General features: G+C 41.3%; 1 protein-coding gene across 2 annotated transcripts in view; it reads left to right on the top strand.

Annotated features, from left to right (window-relative positions):
- LOC122802724 (interleukin-5 receptor subunit alpha-like) overlaps positions 1-22,722 on the top strand; it is an 869,500-nt gene that overhangs the window by 726,697 nt on the left and 120,081 nt on the right. For both annotated transcript variants that reach the window (XM_044072485.1, XM_044072486.1), the window contains one exon: positions 9,454-9,544. In XM_044072485.1, the coding sequence (XP_043928420.1) occupies positions 9,454-9,544 (91 nt within the window). The remainder of the gene's footprint in view (positions 1-9,453; positions 9,545-22,722) is intronic.

The raw sequence follows: 22,722 nt of genomic DNA, 5'->3' as shown, positions 1-22,722 counted from the left end.
AAAAACCTGGCATTTTAATAAAGGTGGAAACTTTTCATATCCACTGTATATAAATATATGTATATACATATGTATATATATATATATATATATATATATATATATATATATATATATATATATATACATACACACACACTCACGCACATATATATATTTAGTTATAGTATTAGATGTGCTACTCGACATATACTATTGATTATGTTATATATGAATTGCATACTGACAGTCCTTGTGGTTGCCATTAATAAGGAGAATTAATATTGTTATTTTTATATGCAAGTGTGACGTTAATAATATAATACTTGGCCTCTGCTAACCATTAGGTGGTAAGGTATAGGTTCATAGGTAAAAACTAAGCTAATGACCACTTGGGTGTTTATAAGTCTAAGCATGCAGTGCAACCCAATATGTCCCTAAGTATCATGGGCACTTATTAGGAAGGGCAAGTTATTTGGTATGAAGTTTCTGGAGGTTACATCAGGGGTATGTTAAACTAGGCATTACTGCAGAAGCATAGCTGGTTCAACCAGTGCCCTGGGCCAGAATTATGAAGCAGCACCCCACCTCCTCAGCTCTTCAAGTGAAGAGCAAACATACAAAAAAAAATGAACTTCATTGCAAGATATATATATACCCCACCACCCTCCAGCTCTTCCCCTGAGGAGCAGAAAATAAAACAGAATTTCCTTCTTCTGGTACACCATCCAGGTGGCTAGATGCATGACAAATGTAGCAAACAGGCCTCTGCTTCACATGGATGGTGAGCCTGTTCCAGAGTATGGGGATCTTCTGAAACACATAGCTGTCTTTCTAACATGTCTTAGTTATGTCACATGCAAAATGTAAATTCCTTGGATCCAGTGGTTCTGATGGTGTTCAGTTTCAAATGTGCAAAATGTCCATCAGAGCTGGATATGAGGATGCCTCGTATGCCAGGGCTTTAAGGCATTCGGTATAGGACAGTGTATTTATATGCTGGATTCTCCTGGTAAAGAACTTTTTGGGCATTCCAACTGTTGCATATGCCTCGTCAGGTAGTTGCTGAAGGGGTCATAATATTCAATGATGGGCCTGATAAGGCCAAAATAAAGCGGCACTGTGACTTCCTTGGTCCTGGATGCCATGCCCTTACTTATAAGTTGGGCAACATAGAATGATTTTCTTACTACCTTGGCCATATGTTTGTCAAAGGCCAGATTACTGCATACATATGTTCCCAGATCCCTGACTACCTGGTCAACTCTTAGGGGAGTGTTATTGATGGAGGTGGTACCACCAGTGCAGACTTCCTGGGCCCTGCCTGTGAGTCAACTGGCAATCCAGTAAGTTATATAGGGGGTTAGGCCCAGATGATTGAGTTTGTCAACTATACCCAAGTGAGGTGTTCTATCAAACTGCATAGTCAGGTCTAGGTAGGTGGTGTGCACCATTTTCCCGTCATCCATAGCCTTAGTAACCTTCTCAAAAACAGTCCACCAGATTTAAGATGCATGACCTTCCCTCAACAAAGCCAAACTGGGTTTGGACCAGTGTCAGAAAGTTGCCTCTGTCTTTGTTGATCATTTCCATGATAATTAATTCCATGGCTTTCCATATTAGACTAGTTAGACCAATATGTTTGTAGTTCCCCGGGTCTGCTGATGGTCCACTTTTGTGAAGTGGGATAACTGTTGCAGTCCTCCATTCTTGTGGTACAAAGCCTGTTTTAAGGCAGTAGCTGAAAAGTGACACAAGTGGCCCTGATAGGTCATGTTTCATGCTATTTAAGAGGCATCTTGGGATATTGTCGGTGACCATTGGCTGTGTTTTTTGCCTCAATGATTACCAACATGACCTGTTTTCTGTTAATATTTGGAAGGTTATGCTAGTAGTATTTCAAGCAAGAGGCAGAGGGGAGCAGAGGGTGCAGTTTGAGCTGATTTGTCAGCCAACAAATTTGCTATGTTGCTGTGCTCAGTAAACATGGCACCACTGACCATCATTTCAGCACACTGGTGTGTGCTGGCTTTGATGTCTCAGACATAGCTGTAGATGTCTTGTGGTTGTCTTTAGCCTATAAGGTTATCTTGAACTCATAACTGGACTTGTTGATCTTATTCCTCTTAGTTTCTTATTTGATTAGATAGCTCCTATCATTGTCGGAGCTGCTGTTCCAGATTATAAACCTGGCTTTTTTTCCTTTTGTTATATACCCTGTTAAGGTTAGGATTCCACCAATGTGGTTTGTTTTGAGCTTACCTCTAGTACATGCAGTAGCCTTTATAAAGCCATTTAAATAGTTACACATGGTGTCTGGGAACAACTCCACATAGGTTGCAATGAACTTGAGGTTGGGAGGGGCATTGCATTTTGACTATTTTAAGTTTTGGAAGTGGGATAGGAGTTTTTTGGTTAAGTAGCAATCAGGGACTTCAGAGTTAGGGAGAGGAAGTGGAGTTCTAGTGTAAAAGAGTAAGGAGTTGGTTTGCAAATTTGGTGGGAGTTTTAGGGTTACAGTTATTGTTCTGGTAGGGGTCTACAGCTTATAGAGTTGGGTGATGGGATGGCCACTTTGAAACAGGAGATCGGGGTAGAGGAGGTTTGTGCACTTAGCTTTTTTTGAGCAAGTGTGTCACAAGCTACTATATGTTTGTGAATCAGTCTATCTGCCCATTCTGTACAGTAAAAAAGTAGCCAAAAATAACAAATAGCTAAAATACAGTCCTTTGAAAAATGAATGGTCAATAGATTAAAGTGTCGAACAGCATTTTAGAGTTTATGTTCTGCTGATATAAAAACATGGAAGTTTATATCTAATATCTTAAGAAAGAAAATAAATTCAATTTTGAACTATAGCTATTGTTATTTTTAATATTGAGCAACACAATACCATGTGTTATTTCATGTAATCTTAAAGTATGTAACTTTTATTTTTTATTTTATTTTCCTCATAAATTTTAATTTGCTAAGCTTGCAATATAGGCCATAGTTGTTCATAGTCTGATCAAGACGGCTACACATTTTAATTTTGTTGTAATGGTTCACTATTTGATACACAAGGAAATTATTTATTGAACTCATTTCAAGCCCTCTACCATTTTCATTTGGATTTTTGCATGTACCATTATTATGCATAACCACACACTACCCGATGCCTTAATTCATCAATGAGCCACACCTCTCAACATCTTAGCACAAATTAATGGAGAGAGGCAAAGACCCCAAAATATAGACAGTTTTAAGTATTGCTCTTAAAATCTTAGACGTTTGCTCGGATAACATTTTATTGCATTAGCATGTATTTCCTGAAGGTTACGAAGTATGAATATCAGACTCCTGTCATTATTTAGTGACCTTTATCCTCACTGACTTGCCATAAAACCACAAATTTGTAGACAGACCAAATATGAGGTAAAAGTCCAGACATTCTGTGACAATTTGGACAGTTAAGCAGTATGCATTGAGCCCATTAATCAGTGATGCCTCAAAGTCTCTAAAGGTCAGCAATTAGTCATACAGGTTTGGTGATTTGATGGATGTTCATCGTGCATACAGCTGCAGTCATAACAGATGGGTTATCCTGCCGTCAGGCGGGTCCTCGGTCGGCCGAATTCTAAAGTCTAGGTCCGGTGTCAGTAGTCGTCGCTTCTTCCCTGACGTCAGTCCAGCAGGGGTATAAAAGAGGCAGCCGACGCCATTTTCTTCAGTCTTTCTTGCCGAGCGGTGCCCGAAGCAGAAGCAGTTCGCAAGTGCCGGTTGGCCAGCTCCTGAGATTTACGAAAGTATTTCAGCCGAAGTCTTCTTGAAAGCTAAGTACCCCATTGGGGAAACTTTTCTTGCCTCAGACCGATGTCAGACAAAGTTAATAATTGCATTTCATGTGGGAAGCAAATACCGCATAAGGATTTCCACTCTTTCTGTATACCTTGCTTAGGCCCAGACCACGACGTCTCGGTCTGCCGTTTTTGTGCTAGATTCAACAAGCGCACTATTAAGTGTTGGGCGGAGTTCGCCCTTCACTTTTTTGGCAAAAAATTTAATTATATTATGTCGTCGGATACTCCTAACTCCAGTTTTGAGCAAAAAACGCAAAGATAAGGACCGACATACGAGGTCCGCACCTCCGACTGAAACCACGCTAAGGCCGACTACCGGTTCTCCGGTACTCAGCGAGGCGCCTACGCAGCCCCTGAGTGCCAATGACAATGCATTACTGGTGTCTTCAGTACCTGAGGTCGCAGGCTCCTCGGCCCCCTTTCCTACTACAGATACCGACGCCACTCCTGGCGGGGAAACTCAGAATTTAGACAGGCCTGCCATTTCTCAAGGGGACTTCAGGCCTTCCTCCTTCTCTATTAAAGCCTTCACTAAATCTAAAGCAGCCATGAAAACCAAAAAACAGGTTCCTCAGACCCCCTCTCAAGGCACCATGCCTAAAAAACAGATGCTTAAAATGGCTGAGGATTTGATTACTCTTATCAAGGGTTCTCAACCCCCCTCTGACAAAAGGCCCAGATTAGAGGAAGACTACCCTTCCTCAGATCAAGCTGCTATTACCTCAGAACTATCTGAGGACCAGGATTATGCCTATTCTCCATTCGAAGACTCTGATGCAGAGGAGTCTATTCCCTCGGTCTCCCCCCCTGAGGACGTCTCTTTTGGGGAAACCCTGCATACATTGAGGGAACACTTTCCCTGGGAAGGCCAAGATTACTCAGATTCCAAGAAAAGGCTCAGGGAATTTCTTCTGCTCCCCAGCATAGGCCTCTGGCTATCCCTCCTGTTTTAGATATACTGGATGATGTGTACACAGAAGGCAGCCTTAATCCTGATTCTTTGCCTCCAGCTCCTGTTAAACCAGACAGATATTACCGGGTTCCTGATTCTCACCAGTTCCTATACAAAAGCCATACTGCTGACCCAGAAACTATTTCACAGGGTTCCAAGGGAATTAAGGCCTCTACTGCTTAAAACCCATTACCTTCAGAGAGAGATTCCAGAGCTTTAGGAAGGTGGGGGAAAAAGATGTACACCTCGGCCACTTTAACCATGAGGGCATTAAACTGTCAGTTCCATATGTTAAAGTATCAACAGTTTTTGATATCTCAGCTGAAAAGCAAGATGACACAACCAGAACAACCAGATTTAAAAGAGTTGCAGGATTTGTTGCATGGTGCAGAGCAAGTGGGTAAACATACCTTGCAGTGTGGTTTTGATGCTTTAGAGGCCTCATGTAGAGCTGCTGTTATGGGATCTGTTATACGTAGGCATGCTTGGCTCAAAGAGCAAACCTTACCAGATCATGTCAAAGCTAAATTATTAGATGCACCTCTTCAAAAAGATGTATTGTTTGGTGTTAAAGCTGAGGAGGTGCTAAAGAAAATGGAGGAAAAAGCGAAATCAATGCAAACAGTGAAAGATTTCCTGCAGGTACAGCCTCCACGTTTCAGCAGAAACTGGCCTTCAAAAAATTGGTCCTTTCCAGCCACGGACAGACCTCAAAGGGGCAGATACAGGTGTCCAAAGGGTAGAGGGCAACCTCAAGGATCTTTCAGAGCCAAACAGTGGCAAGCACCAACCCCAAGAGGTGGAGAAGATAGATCACAGTCTTTTAGAAAACAAACACAATGACTTCCCCCTACACCTGCCAAGCAAAGCATTAATGGCAGCACCTTTGGGTGGAAAACTGACATTATTCTCAAAAAATTGGCATATTGTTACAAAAGACAAATGGATTCTGGACATTATAGACAGAGGCTACAGGTTCCACTTTCACACCCTTCCAAAAATGAGAGGCATGCCAAACCTGCCACACAATCAAAGGGCAGAGGCACAAAAACAAATGTAAGCTCTCATGGACATAAAAGCATTTCAAGAGGTACCTGCAAAAGAACAAGGTCAAGGGTTTTATTCCAGACTATTCCTGGTACCAAGGAAAGACAAAGATTGGAGACCTATCTTAGACCTATCCATCCTAAACACATATCTACAGGTGCCAAAATTCAAGATGCTCACATTACAGCAGCTTCTTCCCATGCTGGGCAAGGAGTCTTGGCTGGTAACATTGGACCTCAAGGAGGCATACCTGCATGTCCCTATCAGACAAGATTGAAGAAGATACCTCAGATTTCTTGCAGGTTCAAAACATTACCAATTCTCTGCATTGCCCTTTGGCTTATCTACTGCGCCCAGAGTGTTTACGAAATGCCTGGCATCAGTAATCACCTTCTGCAGACTACAAGGGATACAAATCTACCCATATCTGGATGACTGCCTGATCCAAGCGGACAGCAAGGGCATACTACTGCAGCACCTGGCATTTGTAATAAAACTGTTGAACTACCTGGGATACACAGTCAACAAAAAGAAATCAAAACTAATACCCTCTCAAAAAATAATTTTCCTGGGTGCCAGCTTGGATACAACCACCCAGATGGCCTACCTCATGCCAGACAAGCAAGGGCAACTGTCTCAATACTTCAGAAAAATGGCAACTTACACCAGGCTAACTGCAAGGAAAGTCCTGCAGGCTCTGGGATTCATGGCATCTTGCATCCTACTAATCCCATGTGCAAAGCTGCATATGAGGAAACTTCAATGGTCTCAACACAGCCACAGCTTGGAAGCAATTATACCACTCATTCCATGCCTTCAAAAGGAATTTATGTGGTGGGCTCAAGCTTGCCAAAGAAACACAGGTCTTCATTTCTGTGTACCTCAAGCAACTCAAATCATCACAACAGACGCCTCAGATTATGCCTGGGGAGCACACATGACAGATCAGTGCATTCAGGGAAAATGGACCCGTAAAGAGAAGCACCTTCACATCACCCAAAAGGAAATGCTAGCCATGCAAAAGGTTATTATGACCTTCAAAGACCTACTGCATCCAGGCCAGCTATTGATAAGGACAGACAACACCACAGTGATGTGGTACATAAACAAACAGGGGGGAACTCATTCATACCCCCTGTGCAGGCAAGCCATGACCCTATGGAACACAGCACTGGAATTGCAAATTCAACTACTGGCACAATTCCTGCCAGGGAAGGAAAACACACTGGCAGACAACCTAAGCAGAAATATGACAGATCCACACAAATGGAAGTTGCATCCTCAAGTTTTCACAAAGATAACTCACGCATGGGGACAGCCAGACATAGATCTCTTTGCTACCCACAGAAATTGCCAGTTGAAGAAATTTTGTTCAAGGACCTATCATCCACAGGCCTGGAAAGTGGACGCACTTTCCTTCAATTGGGCAACATTGACAGTCTATGCCTTCCCGCCTCTTCCTCTGCTGCCCAAAGTTCTATTAAAAGCCAGAGCAGAGAGGCCGAAAATGATTCTCATTGCTCCAGACTGGCCAAGGCAACACTGGTATCTGCTCCTGAAGAGCCTGACACATTCTCCACCATGGATCCCACCTCTAGTCCCTCTTCTGTTGTCCCGGCACAACTACAAAACTCTTCACAGCCAGCTCAAAGCCCTAAATCTAGCTGCATGGAGAATTCCTTGATTTCCCAACAGTTTCTCCTCTCCAAGGAGGAGCAGGACGTCATCTTGGAGGCCAGAAGACCTTCTACTAGAAAGGCCTACTCCGCCAAATGGAAACGATTTTGTGCCTGGAATCAAGAAAAGGGACAGAATCCTTGGGTAATAAATATACCTCAAATCTTACAGTACCTAGCTGAGATGTTAAACAATGGACTTTCCTTCTCCTCCATCAAGATCCACGCTTCAGCCATTTCTGCACAATACAACACAGATCCTCCTTTATTCTCACATCCTCTCTTAAGGCAGTTCCTCAGAGGGGCAAAGAATATAAAACCCCCAAGGAAACCACCAGTCCCTGCTTGGGACCTCAACTTCATATTGGAAAAGCTGACCCTTCCTCCCTTCGAGCCAGCTTCTTCAACAGAGTTACAGTACGTGTCATGGAAAACAGCCTTTCTTCTGGCTATCACCTCAGCATGCAGGGTTTTGGAGCTACAGGCCCTCATGGCTGTGCAGCCATTCATCATTTTCCATCAGGACAGAGTTTCCTTACGAACCAACCCTACCTTTATGCCAAAGGTAGTATCCAGTGTAGCTTTGAATCAGACTATCCACTTACCTACCTTTTATCCTAATCCACAAAACAAAGGAGAAAAACTACTACATTCCTTGGACATTCACAGGCAACTTCATTACTATTTGGACAGAACAAAGCCATTCAGGAAATCTGAGCAACTCTTTGTGTCCTATGCTGCAGGTGCTCAAGGAAAGGCTATTTCCAAACAGACAATTTCAAAATGGATAGCTCACTGCATACGCTTTTGTTACTCATTTCATGGAAAAACTGTGCCTGCATGCATCAGATCCCACTCCACCAGAGCCACAGCTACCTCTGCAGCCTTCCTCAGGGGGGTCCCTACCAAGGACATTTTGGAAGCAGCCACCTGGAGTTCAGTGCACACTTTCTCCAAGCACTATCACCTCCCACTATACTCAAAATCTAGAGCGGGCTTTGCCACAGTAGTCCTGCAGGGCATCCTAGCTCCTCCTAGCTCCACTTAGTGCCTACCACCCTTACTTAGCTTTGGGATTCTACCCATCTGTTATGACTGCAGCTGTATGCACGATGAACATAGTACAGTTTTGTACCTACCATAAATGTAGATGTTCGAGTGCTCATACAGCTGCAGTCCAGGTTTCCCTACCTCCATCCCCTCTTAGGACAGGCCTTATGACAAACACTTTTCATATAACCTTTTTGGGGTATTCTTTTATGGTGTATTTGCTTGCAACTACTGTTTTTGATTTATCAACATTGCATCTTTGCATAACATTATGTTTGCCTTCCTTCTGGGGGCACCTGACATCTGGGGCAAGAAAAACTGAAGAAAATGGCGTCGGCTGCATCTTTTATACCCCTGCCACACTGATGTCAGGGAAGACGCGATGACTACCGACGCCGGACCTAGACTTTGGAATTCGGCCGACAGAGGACCCGCCTGATGGCAGGATAACCCATCTGTTATGACTGCAGTTGTATGAGCACTCGAACATCTACATTTATGGTAGTTACAAAACTGTGCTGTCCTTGTCCTTCTTTTAGGAATAAGTGATGTACTTGTACATGACTGCTTTTTCTGCTTCTTAAGCAGAGGTGGAATATGCACTGTACATTGCGATGAACAACATTTAGGGAGCCTCTAGCCTCTGTCTAATAGCTTTGTTGCACTTTTTGCTTTCAACCCCCTCCATCATAAAATAAATATTAATGTAGGATCCTCAGAAATTACCCAACCAAATCACGCAATTACATTAATTTCATCTCAGCCTGTGTCATTGAAACCACAGAAAGAAATCTAGCACTACACAGACAGGCCATCTCCATTTGCCATTTAGACATTAACCTGAATAAACCAAAGACTGCATTTGACATGCAATTAAAAATTACTAATATTTTGCTTTTTATTGTTGCAGAAAAATTCTTCAGGTAAAGCTCTTTCCACCCATTCCTGATCCTACAGCAAAAATTAAGGTAATTTTGGACTTCTGCAAAGAGAATGCTAAGGTACGTACACTTCAGGTAGCATTTCATTATTCTCAGCTGCTTTATAGTTTGCACTCTCAGCTGTAAAACAACAGACAAGAGTTATTCATTTTTAAATTTTAGAAAGTCTACATATAAAATTTAAAACACATAATGTTACAACATTTATCTAAAAATTTAGATGCAGAAAATTATGAAAAAATTAAATAAATAAATTTGCATTGTGTGGCAGTGAAAGGTGGTCCCGTTGGAATGGATTGAGGGTCTGCCAGGGAATATAGCAAATGAAAAGTTAGAAATGGTCACATAAAGTAAATGTCGTAGAATGTACACTATTTGATGATCAAATGCACTATGTGCAGACTAATGAGGGTAGAAACCTTTTTTTTTTATCGGTTGAATAAGTTATTCACAGAATAGGGCAGAGGGCAGGAAGACTGAACACAGCCTATCATAGAGAATGGGTCAATAGAAGATGAGGTGAAATGTGCTAAGGCTGGGGAGAAAGTCAGAGGAGGAAAAGGTTGGAGTTTAAGAGTAGGTTAGGCTATACAATCAGTGGTAATGGAGTTATGATTAAAACAGAATGTACTGAAAAATCATATGGATTTGGTAGGGCAAAGAATGCATTGGCAATGACAGGAAGTAGAAGAAGAAGAAATATGAAAGTTAAAGTTGACATGAACTGAAATGAGGGAAGCAGAGCTAGTACTGATCGGAGATAAACTGATTACCAAGACTATAGAAGAGTCTATGAATGGTGGCCCTACAGCAACTCTGCTGTGACATCAGTAACTAAAAACAAGATAGACTGGAGAACAATGGATGGAAAAAGATTCATGTTCAACATGTTGGAGATGAGTGGATGAGCGGCAACACAGAAGAAAAAAAGGCAAAGAATGTTATTTTGGGAGGAAATAAGTGAAAAGTGATCGCATTTCTAGCAGAAAAAGGTATATAGGGTCTATATCATATGAGTGAATCGCACAAATTGCGAACGCTCATAATATCGAACATACCGGACCTCAAAGTGCTTTTTCTGACATTGCGGTATGGTGAAGAATGGAATATTTGCCATTTCCTCACTGTAGTGCAATCTCGGCTTTGGAATATATATTTAGTGGGGGGAGGGGCACAGCCACCCACAATAAGAAGTTCAGAGTCCAGTACGTTCGATATTATGAGCTTTCGCAATATGTACGATTCACTCATATGATATAAACCTGGCATACAAGCCTTATGTGGAATCCATATAATTCTTCTTGCAGGCATGAATGATTTATTCTAGGAAACTGCCAAAGTTGCCTAGGCCAGAACAGCACAGTTTAGAAGTCTCTTCAAATAATTGGAACTGTTGCTGTTTTCAAAGAGTCTTTCCTCTGCCAAGTGCAAATAACATGTGCAAGGAAAGCAGCTTTGTGGCACCGAGAGAAAAGAAGCCTTAACCGTAACCCAGGTAACCTGAGTTCAGATAGTGATTGAAGCACTGGAAGAACCAGACAGCAGAAGGTAGAAATGAATTGATTGCACTACCTCTGTCACCTTGGAAGAAGGCCTTGGTATTTCCCCACTGGCAAGTTTGCTCACATGTCTACAAAGGCTCACAATACAGCAAATGCAATAAGACAAGTTGAGGTGTGTGTGCTTGGTACTCCGATGCCAGTGTTGTAGCCTTTGTAGTTTTGTGAGTTAGACTATACACATGTTGGTGAGGGGCTTATGAGGTCCCTGTAGTGATGTTGGCTTTCAGTCCAGCCAAGGAGGGCATAGTTATTGTGCTAAAGAAATGCCTCCTAAACATGTGCCTGGTATAATGTAGGGTGATGACTGGAGAACTGAGGAACTGTACAGTTATGCTGCTGTGAACATTACTACAGTCCCCATAGGAACACAGCCCTTGAGGGGGGGGGGTAAGTGAGAAAACTTGGATGATGTGAAGTTGACCACCCTTTCCCAGCAGCAAGCATGAAGAAGACAGGGCACAGGCAGATGTGCAAGCCACCCTGATTGTCACTTAGATAACAGTCTCCAGATTGCTCTCACTTCTATGTTGTGGAAAGCCAGAACAACAGGACATATAGGTTCAAGTTGTTTAGGGAGAAGGCCACTTTGTTACATAGTGGGATAAAGCCATGACTATGTTGCAAGTGACCCAAGTTCAAACAGTGGCTCAGGTATCTGCAGCAACTGGTAGGGGAGCAAACAGTCAGGAGCAGCTACCTAGACACCAATTCTATGGGGAGAAAGCAGCTCTGACTCAGCACATGGGTAACATAGTGGGATCACTTGGTGTCCATCCATTTAGATCAAACTTATTGATCCTGCCCTGCTATGAGTGGATGCGTTGTGAACCAAGGGGAATTTACCTGGTGAAGGGATGCCTCCCATCGGAGCGTAGCTATAGCAGAGCTCCAAAAAGCCACCACAGATGAGGGGTGGTGTTTGCAGGGGGAAAGAGTAAGACACCCCACAGCCAAAGCAGGAATGATCCTTACTACCTAACTATCACTGCAAGTGAATGGATTGGCTCGTGGGGGATTCATGGACAGGAACAAATGGGCCAGAGTTGTCTTGCCTACCATGGACTCCCTTGCTCCTGAATGAATGAATGGAACAGTTGGGTGCATGCGTAGGAGCGCTAGGTCTCCATCCTGTAGGAATATAAAAAGGAATAAAAGAAGTTTGATTTGGAAGTACAAAGGGAAAAAGACCAAGAAAAATATGCAAGCAAAGTACCAATGAGTATGTAAAAACAGGCTTGAGAATGGAGTGCATTCAGGAGGTGAGAGGAGAACTTGGGGAACTAAGATGGTGCTAGCAATATATATATATATATATATATATATATATATATATATATATATATATATATATATATATATACGTTCATAGGTTCATAGGTTGGTACTAGGCTATCAGCCCTCGGGCCTATACAAGCCTAGCCATAACAATTCCCTGGCTATTTCTTCCCACACTGTTTACTTCCCTGGACCCCTGTCTAGCAGGGTGACTGACGTGATCCCTGGGGTGAATTTCCTTTCTCCCATCCAATCGTCAAAGTTCCTTTTGAAGAGGGCCAAAGAGGCACTCTGTTTGACATGTATGGGCAATCTATTCTAGAGTCTGGGGATTCTCTGGGTCAGGAATCTATCCCTCCAGCATGTTTTGTTTATTGTGATGACAAGGTTTAGATCCCTGGAGCGTGTGGCTCTGAGGGATTGGGATTTCTTTAAATGTAGCATGTCCAGCAGCTCTGGGTTTGACATGGCCTTGTATGTTAAGCAGAGATCGCCTCTGCGTAGACGATATGCGACAGAGTATAGCTGGCGTTTTTTAAGGCGGTCAGCGTAGGGCATCTGCTTTAGACCTGTGATTCTTTTAGTGAGATATTTCTGTGGCCTTTCCAGTTGTTGCAGATATCTTGAGAGGTACATACCAAACGGGGAGTTGTATTCTATAATGGGTCTAATGAGGGATGAGTACACTGTGACAATGACCTCCTTTTTTCCTGGATGAAAAGCCCTTAGTGATGAGGTGTGCCACATAGAAGGATTTCCAGACTGTTGTGGCGATGTGTTTATTGAAGGTGAGACCACTGTCCACCTGTGTCCCTAAGTCTCTTATCACACTTTTGGTGTTTAGTGTACTGCCACCTATATGGTAATTCACGGATACATGTTTTTTCCCAAAGGGGATAACTATACATTTCTTTGCATTGAGCCTGAGCCCATGGCTCTGGCACCAAGCATCTGTTTCTGTAAGGTCCTTTTGTAGAGTATCCACATCATTTGGGGATTCAATAATGGCTCCCAGTTTGCAGGGCCAATTTGACCAGGAGCGGTCAAGCAGGCAACATTCCATCGCAAGTCTCCAGCATACCGGCCGGACAACGGCAGGTGGATTTACCAACAGAAAGCATTGTTCGAGCTGAGGAGACAGCACAGAATGGACGGCAACTTGTTCCTTCCATTAGTAACTTCCTAAACAAAAAAGATTTCTTCGCAAACAATAGCGTTAGCGAAGCGGAAGCATTGCAGACATGTGAAGGTAGGAACAGCGATATCACTATTCTCATTAGCGAACTTGATTATAAGCTGTTCAAATGCAAAAAACTCCAACTAGAAGTGGCCTACTTGGAGGAGTGTTTAGATAAAAAGATAGTTCCGAAAGGGCTAAGGCAATGGAGGTTTCCAGTAGGGTTAATCAAAGGTTCTAGCCTCCACAATAGACTGTTAGATCTATTTGACAAACAAGGGTTTGACTTCATGCGAGTGCTTATTGGGCACTATTTGGAACAAATTCAGGAATACCAGCATGATTTAGAGAAACTGGAGGTGGACATTAAGGACAATCAAGATTTTCCCAGATATAGGTATGAATATACAAGGATTTTTTCAAGTATAGAAGCAACTATGGAAAAATTGTCAGTTAACAAACAAAAGAAAATTAAGAGAGACTTGTTCCAATATGCTAATTATACAGCTTATCCGAATCCACCTTTGGTTACCCAAACTAAGTTTGGGCCTAAGGGAAATAGTAACTCAGGTAATGGAGGTCACCATGAAGCCAGTGGGTTGCCCTTATCCCCTGTTAATGCATCTCCACAACCATTGCAAGGTGAATTTCATCAGGATGTTTTGGATGACCAAGGCATTAATAACTATGACCAATCTAATGACAATAATAAAATCATTCATGGGGAAAGTAACAACAGACAAACACACAATAAAAATGTGAACGAAGCACAAAATGCTCAGGGTTTTCGGCAAGGACAGAACTCTCATCAGAGGAACCTGAGGTCCAACAAGAATCAGAATGTTCTGAGGAACAAGCGGAACCAGAGGCGGAGGTAGTGGTACCTCCTGTTACATTGAACATAGTGCATAGCACCGAAGGAGACTTTAAAATTTACAATTTTACTTCCTTTTGTATAGATCAAAGTATATGTAACTTTTTTTCCAAAGGGTTGACTTTTGTTCCGGACACACATTTTAATTTAGTAAAGACCATCATAGATTTGAAATTATTTGTATGTAAGTTAAATTTGAGAATTACCTTAGGAGATAGGCCCACCCTTCTTAACAATTTTAGAATTGCTAGTGTCTTTAACCTACCATTATTGGATAAACTCAAAGTTTTTGAAATGGCTTGTGAGTTGGATTTAAGACACTTGGCTGCTACGTATGGCAATATAAAAGGAGCCAAATTTAATATAACATCGCAGCAAAGAGATCTTATTAAGATTCTGAAAGATTGTAACATCAGGGTTATGAAACCTGATAAAGGGAACGGGCTCATTTTTATGGATCACTACGTATATGTTAACAAAATGCTAGCCCATTTGGAATTAGGGCCATATCAGGAAACTAGTATCAATGAGATTAATACAGCATACGGTAAAGTCAGAGGTATTTTGGACGACTTACTTCTTGAAAATTTTATCGATATTGATTTGCATAGGTATTTAACCATTACATCACCTAGGTTACCAGTCTTTTTTGGGGTGCCAAAAATTCACAAATCAGTGTCGGATCCACCTTTTAGACCCATTGTTGATGGCAGGGGGTCCATTTTGAGTGCTTCGGCTACATATGTTGATAGCTTGCTTAAACCACTCATTGCAAATGAAACACAGATTTGCAAGGACTCCTGGAGTTTTTTGAGGGAAATCAACAAAATTCCATTTAATCCCGAGTACGTTCTACTTACAGTAGACGTAAAAGACCTATACATGGTTATTCCTCACAACATAGGATTAGAGTGGATTAGGGAGTTCCTTTTTGCAAGGAAGGTCAACAACACTACCATTCGCATAGTGGAGACGCTCTTAGAGCAAATCCTTATTTCTAACTTCTTTAGGTTTGAAGGGCATACATACATACAAACATCTGGTGTGGCGATGGGTTTGCCTTGTGGAGGGGCCTATGCGAATTGCATCATGGCGCAATGGGAGAACACCCTGTTGTTTCAAGACCCCACTTTTAAAAGGCATGTCGCCTGGTACACTAGGTACCAGGATGACATGTTCTTCTTATGGAAAGGTACCTCTGATGATATTCCTTCCTTCATTGCCACCATTTCTAATTTGACTAATTTTCTGGAATTCACTTTTGAATTCCATGACACTCACATCAACTTTTTGGATATTTTGTTACACAAGGACAAGCAGAATTTAAGGTTTAAAAGCACTATTTACAGGAAACCAACATATTCTAATGGTTTTTTACACTATTCTAGTTGTCACCCGTACCATCAAAAGAAAGCCGTTGTAAAAGGGCAAATGGTACAGGCAGCTAGGATGGTCACTGAAGAGGGGGATTTCTTAACGGAATGCATTGACCTTTCAAACATGTTTTTACAACAGAGGTTATCCATGTAAAATGGTGGAGGAGATTATGGAAGAAGTTGTACAAAAGCGTAGCGTAGGGCATTTTAGCCCTATTTTAAGCATACAACTGATGCTCCACACAGGTGAGGGTAATGGTAGGCAACATATGAATTTAATTAACAGTGATCACCAGTATAACCTAAGGTTTTTATGTACCTTTTCCATAGATCATTATTTTATTAGGGATATTTTATGCAAGAATTGGAGAATACTATCAAATGACAGAAACATTCAAGGGATGTTTGAGGATCCCCCAGCTATTACATTTAGAAGTGGGGTTAACCTCAAAACTCTATTAGAAGCTGGAAAACCTAGGGCAAGAACACACACATTAGGTATGGGAAAATGTGGTTTTTGCAGACAATGTGGATTTATTAAAGAAGGAACTTCTGTTAAAATCAACAATATTGAATATAAAGTTAGGGGCAAATATAATTGCAATACCATAGCAATAGTTTATGTGGCAACCTGTTTAGCTTGCCATGCTTTTTATGTAGGAAAGACTGAGCGCAAGCTAAAACAACGTATTTATGAGCACTCTTATGCTATTTCCAAAAAAGAACAAACGAATGCTTTGGCTTGTCACATGATTGAACATCCAACCCACCAGTTTAAATTTACAGTATTGAAACAGGTGGATGATGCCCCATATATAGGTCCATGGCAAATCCAGCTTGAGATGGAGGAATTGCATTGGCAAATAAAAACTGCAGCCTGCTTCCCTCCAGGTTTAAATGAACAAATATCTATTTCTTGCATTTTGAAAAAACTTGCTCTAAAAAGATAGCTTTAAAAAGACAGTTTTACGAAGAAAGTACTTTGTTCCATTTCCACTTTGTAAAATATGCTGTTAGCCCTTTTTAGTTTGAGGGTTTCCTGACATACCTTTTTTGTAGATTTAGTGTCATTTTTCTAGTTTGGCAGGGCTTATAGCCGTCAGTCTAAATCTTTAGTCAGTTGTTTTTATATAAAAAATATTTTATGCAACAGTAACTATATTTGTGTATGCATAAAGTAATGTGGACTGCCTTGTTTTTATTTTTATGTTGTGCTGTCATATAGTTTTTTTCAGCAAGACACTATATGTTATTTAACTTCCAGCTCGACTTGGTTAACTTAAGACCAATAAGCAAAGATGATAGTAGCTATCACATGGTTGTTTTAATTAATTAATTGCTTTTAAATGTGAATTGTTGCCTGTGTTCCTGTTTGTTCATTTATTCTGAAGAAGGAAGGGCATTGACCCTTCCAAAAGCACTCAATTTAATTAAATCAGTGTTTTTCACTATATTCATTCAGTGGTTTACACCGTTTATTTATTTAGCTTTCGGCTCCGTTTTTCATTTTGTGCGTCCCTAAGTCTCTTATCACACTTTCGGTGTTTAGTGTACTGCCACCTATATGGTAATTCACGGATACATGCTTTTCCCAAAGGGGATAACTATACATTTCTTGGCATTGAGCCTGAGCCCATGGCTCTGGCACCAAGCATCTGTTTCTGTAAGGTCCTTTTGTAGAGTATCCACATCATTTGGGGATTCAATAATGGCTCCCAGTTTGCAGTCATCTGCGAACTTTGTTAGCCAGAGTCCCTTAGTGTTGGCCTGTACTTCAGAGAAGTAGATGCCAAAGAAGAGCGATCCCAGGACTGAACCCTGAGGTACTCCACTTGTCACTTGTCTGGAGCTGGATTTAGAGTTGGCTACTTTTACAGTGTGGGTTCTATCAGTAAGCCAGTTAGCAACCCATTGGGTAATGTAGGGATTAATGCCCAGCTTAGTAAGTTTATCTTTGATTCCAGAGTGAAGGATGGTGTCAAAGGCCTTGGCAAGGTCTAGATAGGCTGTGTGGACCACCTTACCCTTGTCCATGGCTCTGGAGACTGATTCAAAGAAGTCAGTCAGGTTCAGGAGACAAGATCGGCCATTCATGAACCCAAACTGGGTGGGGTCCAGTGTTTGAAGGTTGCCAATGTCTTTGTTTATAAGTTCCATGATAATACACTCCATGGCCTTGCAGATAAGGCTTGTCAGACTGATGGGACGGTAGTTCCCGGGATCCAAGGTGGATCCCCCCTTGTGGAGTGGGATAATTGTAGCTCTGCGCCACTCAGTGGGCACAAAACCTGAGGTGAGGCTATGATTAAACATGACACTTAGGTGAGGTGCCAGTTCATATTGTAGTTCATGTAGTACACAGCCCAGGATGTCATCTTGTACCATGGATGCTGTATTCTTAGCTTTGGAGAGTGTGTTTTTTACCTGTGTGGCCGTTATTACTGGAATTTGGCAATCTTCCGGTATTGAGATGGGCCATTTAGGGGGTGAGAGGGGGGTGAAGTTGGCACTGAATCGATCTGCCAGGATATTGGCAATATCCTTGGAATCATTATATGTAATGTCATTCTGTTTTAGCTCAGAGCAGATCTGAGCATTGCCAGTTAGATTCTTGACATAGTTATAGAATGCCTTGTGGTTGTCGTTGGAATCTTTGGCAATTTTATTTTCGTAACTAGCTTTGGAGGATTTTATGAGGGATCTCAGTTTCTTACTGAGGCTGGTAAGGGAGTTTTTTGCATCCTGGGATTTTCCTCTTTTCTGCAACAGTTTATTCCTTTTGTTGTAAAGTTTGTTTATGGCAGGGGACCACCAGATTGGCTTCCTTTTTTGGATGAGAGCATCTTGGTTCTATTTGGGATGGCACGATTCATGCATGAGTGGATGTGCTCGTACAGTGCCTTAGTGTAGGATTCAGCAGTTGAACTTTCAGTTCCTGTCTGCATGGGTGTCATGAAGTTTGTCACTTCTGACTTGAGTAGCATGAAGTTGGCTTTGGAAAAGTTTTTTATGGAGGTTTCCTTACTGGGGGGTGGGGTGGGATGTGGATGTTAAGGGTGATTAGCTTATGGTCAGACCTGACTAACGAGGGGGTGACCATAGGTGTGGAGCATCGATTTCCCATGTTGGTAATGACCAGGTGTAGGATACTGGAGCCCCTGGTGGGACTATGGATTAGTTGATCCAGGGCGTTGGAATTTATGAATTCCAAGAACCGTTGGGCAAAGGTGTTGGTACATGAGTAGTTTTCCCAGTTATTGGTAGGGTAGTTAAAATCACCCAGTATTAGGGTGTTTGGTTCTATCTTAATATTTTCCAGTATGTTTAGAAAGGTGCAGTGAGAATCTTGGGGTATGGTGGGGGATCTGTAGCAAGCTACAGTTTGGATTGCAGTCTTACCTAGTGTTAGTTGCACCTGGAGAATTTCAGATGCATTGTTTGCGTATATATATATATATATATATATATATATATATATATATATAGGTCTACTTCGAATTAACGAAAACCCACTTACCCAAAGATGAAATCACCAAGACAAGATGTCCGAAACCTGATTTTAACTACTGACCGTATTGCTGAACCATTTGTCAGGGAAAGTAGCCAGTTGACCAACATGGGGAAATTTGCCCTTTTCCCCAATGTAATGTGATCTTGGAGTTGGTATATTTAGTTGGGGAGGTGTGAGGGCCATATCCCCCCAGCTAGGTGGGTTGGAGATAGTCCAATGGGTTTCTTCTTGAAATGTTGGTCAACTGGATACTTATCCTGTGAAAAGTTTCAGCAATACGATCATTTTTTAAAATCAGATTTTGGACATTTGTTTCTCGGCGATTTCATTTTTGGGTAAGTGGTCTTTTGGTAATTTGAAGTAGGCCCGTAGATATATATATATAAATACACACACACATATACATATGTGTGTGAAATAGTGAAATAACATACATTTATATATATATATATATATATATATATATATATATATATGTATATATATAGAGACAGAGAGAGAGAAAGAGGGAATCAAACATATTATAGCTTTAGCTATATCGTAAAATATCATAAGGGTTTGAATTAATGGGAATACTAACCAATAAGATAGGGAAAGAGTGCTAAACTAATAAACATACCTGTTAACTGTCCAGATTTTCCTCAGAATGCTCAGACTTTTGCCTCATATTTTTGGTCTATTTCTCATAAAATTGTGGTTTTCTGGCAAATCACGGCCATATCATTGAGGAGTGAAGTCTGAAAATAATGGCAAACACTTGACTTTTAGACTTCATATCTTTCAGAAAATTCATGCTAATGTAAAACTTGTTATTCTATTAACCTTCTAAGTTTGTAAGAGCAATATTAAAAAGTGTCCTATTTTTGGTACTTTGTCCCCAATTATTTGTGGCTTTGTCCAGATTTCCTGCTCTAAAGGTTGAGAGGTATGTTAAGAAAAGATGAGGATGCTCTGGCAGTTATCACAGAGGATTAAGTCTATGAGTTGTTAATGAGCTGCTTTCTGTGGTACAGAGTTTGATTCTCTCATTTGCCTACTATGGAAGTTTGAGCAAGCCAATTAAGCAGGCAGTGCTTTGGAGTAATTTGGAAGTTGACTAGGATGCTCAACGGTGTTTCTTACTACATGTCTTGTAACTAGTTATCCTGCAAGCTATTAAGGATGGGTCATCCTTCCCTAGAGGACATCAGGGGATTGGGAGATTAAGTAGAAGAGAAAGATCTCCTGAAGAAATTTACTGATATAGTTGCACTGGAAGGAGATAAAGAAACATTGTGGATCTCAGAACTGCCTGAAATCTAGCAAGAATTTCTGACACTTAAGTGGCAAAATGTATTGTAAGAAGGAAGTCTGAATGAAAAGTGGAATAGAGATGTGGCGTTTAGTATCTGAGGACATTTATGTGAGGAAATAGAAGTGAATGAGGAACACATCACTTAGACAAATGTAATGGATTACTCTTGTCCACAAATGGAATGCAATTGATGGATGAGTAAGACATGCAGTCATCTAGGAGCACAAAGATGAAATGCAAATTAGTTGTCACAGAGGATGGCTGAGAAAGTGAATTTCAGTAGTGACATTAGCATGACATATGTTGATAGGAGCCTACTGCCACCTATCCATAGTGGGGATTAAATAACTTTATAAGGTACATACAGAGACACTCCAGAAAAGGAATTACAATGCAGGAAAAATAGTTTACTGCTTTTGTCTCTTCTTAGTCAAAAGACTTTTTTGAAGTAACGACTGTCTTTACAAAATGTCTTAAAAAGGCATACACCCAAGTCACATGTTCTAAAACTAGACAGTTACATTCAAACTCTTAGTTTTACTGCCTTCATTTTTAAAATACACTTAATATTTATAGTTCTGTTGAGATGAGGAAGCAGGTTAGCTCCTAATCTAAGGCTTTACCTACAGGTTGCTCAAGCATGGGTGGTCGAGAGCCTTCAGTTCAAATAGTCAGTGGTGTAGTGAGTTTCATCACAATGTGTTATTGTGGCGGACATGCATCACGTTGACACAGGTACCTACTACCCCCTCAATTCATACACACACACACACACACACACACACACACACACACACACACACACACACACACACACACACACACACACACACACACACACACACACACACACACACACACACACACACACACACACCTGTCCCTGAGATGACAGATCGTCCCTGATGTATCTTCTTATTTTTTGTCCCTTCCTTCATAAATCATGGATCCTTAAAGTCAATCAGTAATACCAGACATTAGGGTTTCATGCTTCTTATTGTTCGTACAGGGCATCATGCTACTAGACATGCTCTTCTATCAATTCTTAAACTTTTCCTGATTTCATAGAGTGCTCTTGATGTTGTCTCTTAGACATGCCTAACACAGACCATTACAGTAAGTGAATAATGCCAGACATTAGAGTTTTATGGTTCTTATAATGTAAAAAATGCTACTTTATAAGAGCTCCTACTTAGTGTAAAGGATTAAGGCACTGACTTGTCAAGCTGCTTCTTTTACACCAAGAGTACAGTGTTTGAAATCTTCACAACCATTTTTTTATGATTTATGGAAATATGTTAAAATAAGTCCTGGTGTCTAGTGTTGGCACAGAGGGCTAGTACTCTGTTAATCAGCTGGGTGGGTGCTGGTAGTACTGGGTTTCAACCCCCCCCATCATCTTAACTTGTTTAAGACTAAAGGTAATATGCAAGAGGATCTCAGGCTTCTAGTCACAGGACAGAGGGCTAATGCTCTACTAAAGAGCTGCTCGTGAATGCCAGTGGTACAGTACCTTTAAGTGCTTTAAGGCATGATGTATAGAGTGTATCTCTGGTGTATTGTCCTCTCCTGCTCCATGTCTTTTCTGTTGTAAAACTTTATTTTATTATCTTTTTAAGTGCCTTTAGAGCACAATATAGAGTATCCCAGGTGTCTACTGTTCCCCTTGTCCCATCTCTTTCATGCTACAAAACTCAATTTATAATCTTTTTAAGTGCATTTTGGACATGATTTATACAAGAGTAAACCAGGTGTCTAGTCCTCTCCCAAATATGCAGGATTTGCTTGTTAGTCTGGGGGAGTATGGAATTATGACAGCCCTCCACACACTCATTCTTGTATTCATACATACACATACATATATAAACTCATCTGATTCCACTCAGGGACACAGTCACCCACTCACACGCACACAGTCACCTAGCCTACCTCTCCCTTAACCCCCTCCACTGCTACCACCCAGGCAAATACCCCCCCCCACACACACACACACACACACACACACACACACACACACACACACACATACACACACACACACACACACACACACACACATGCAGATACACAGACCTGAGCCAACTCACCCCTATGAATACACTCACACATGCAGACAGACGCATACACACATGCACATACCTGAGCCAACTCACCCCTATGAATACTCTC

The sequence above is a fragment of the Protopterus annectens genome, chromosome 5.part0, assembly GCF_019279795.1.
Source record: "Protopterus annectens isolate FY-2018-M chromosome 5.part0, PAN1.0, whole genome shotgun sequence".
NCBI classification, from domain to species: Eukaryota; Metazoa; Chordata; order Ceratodontiformes; family Protopteridae; genus Protopterus; species Protopterus annectens.
This window is presented reverse-complemented; position numbering and strand designations above follow the sequence as displayed.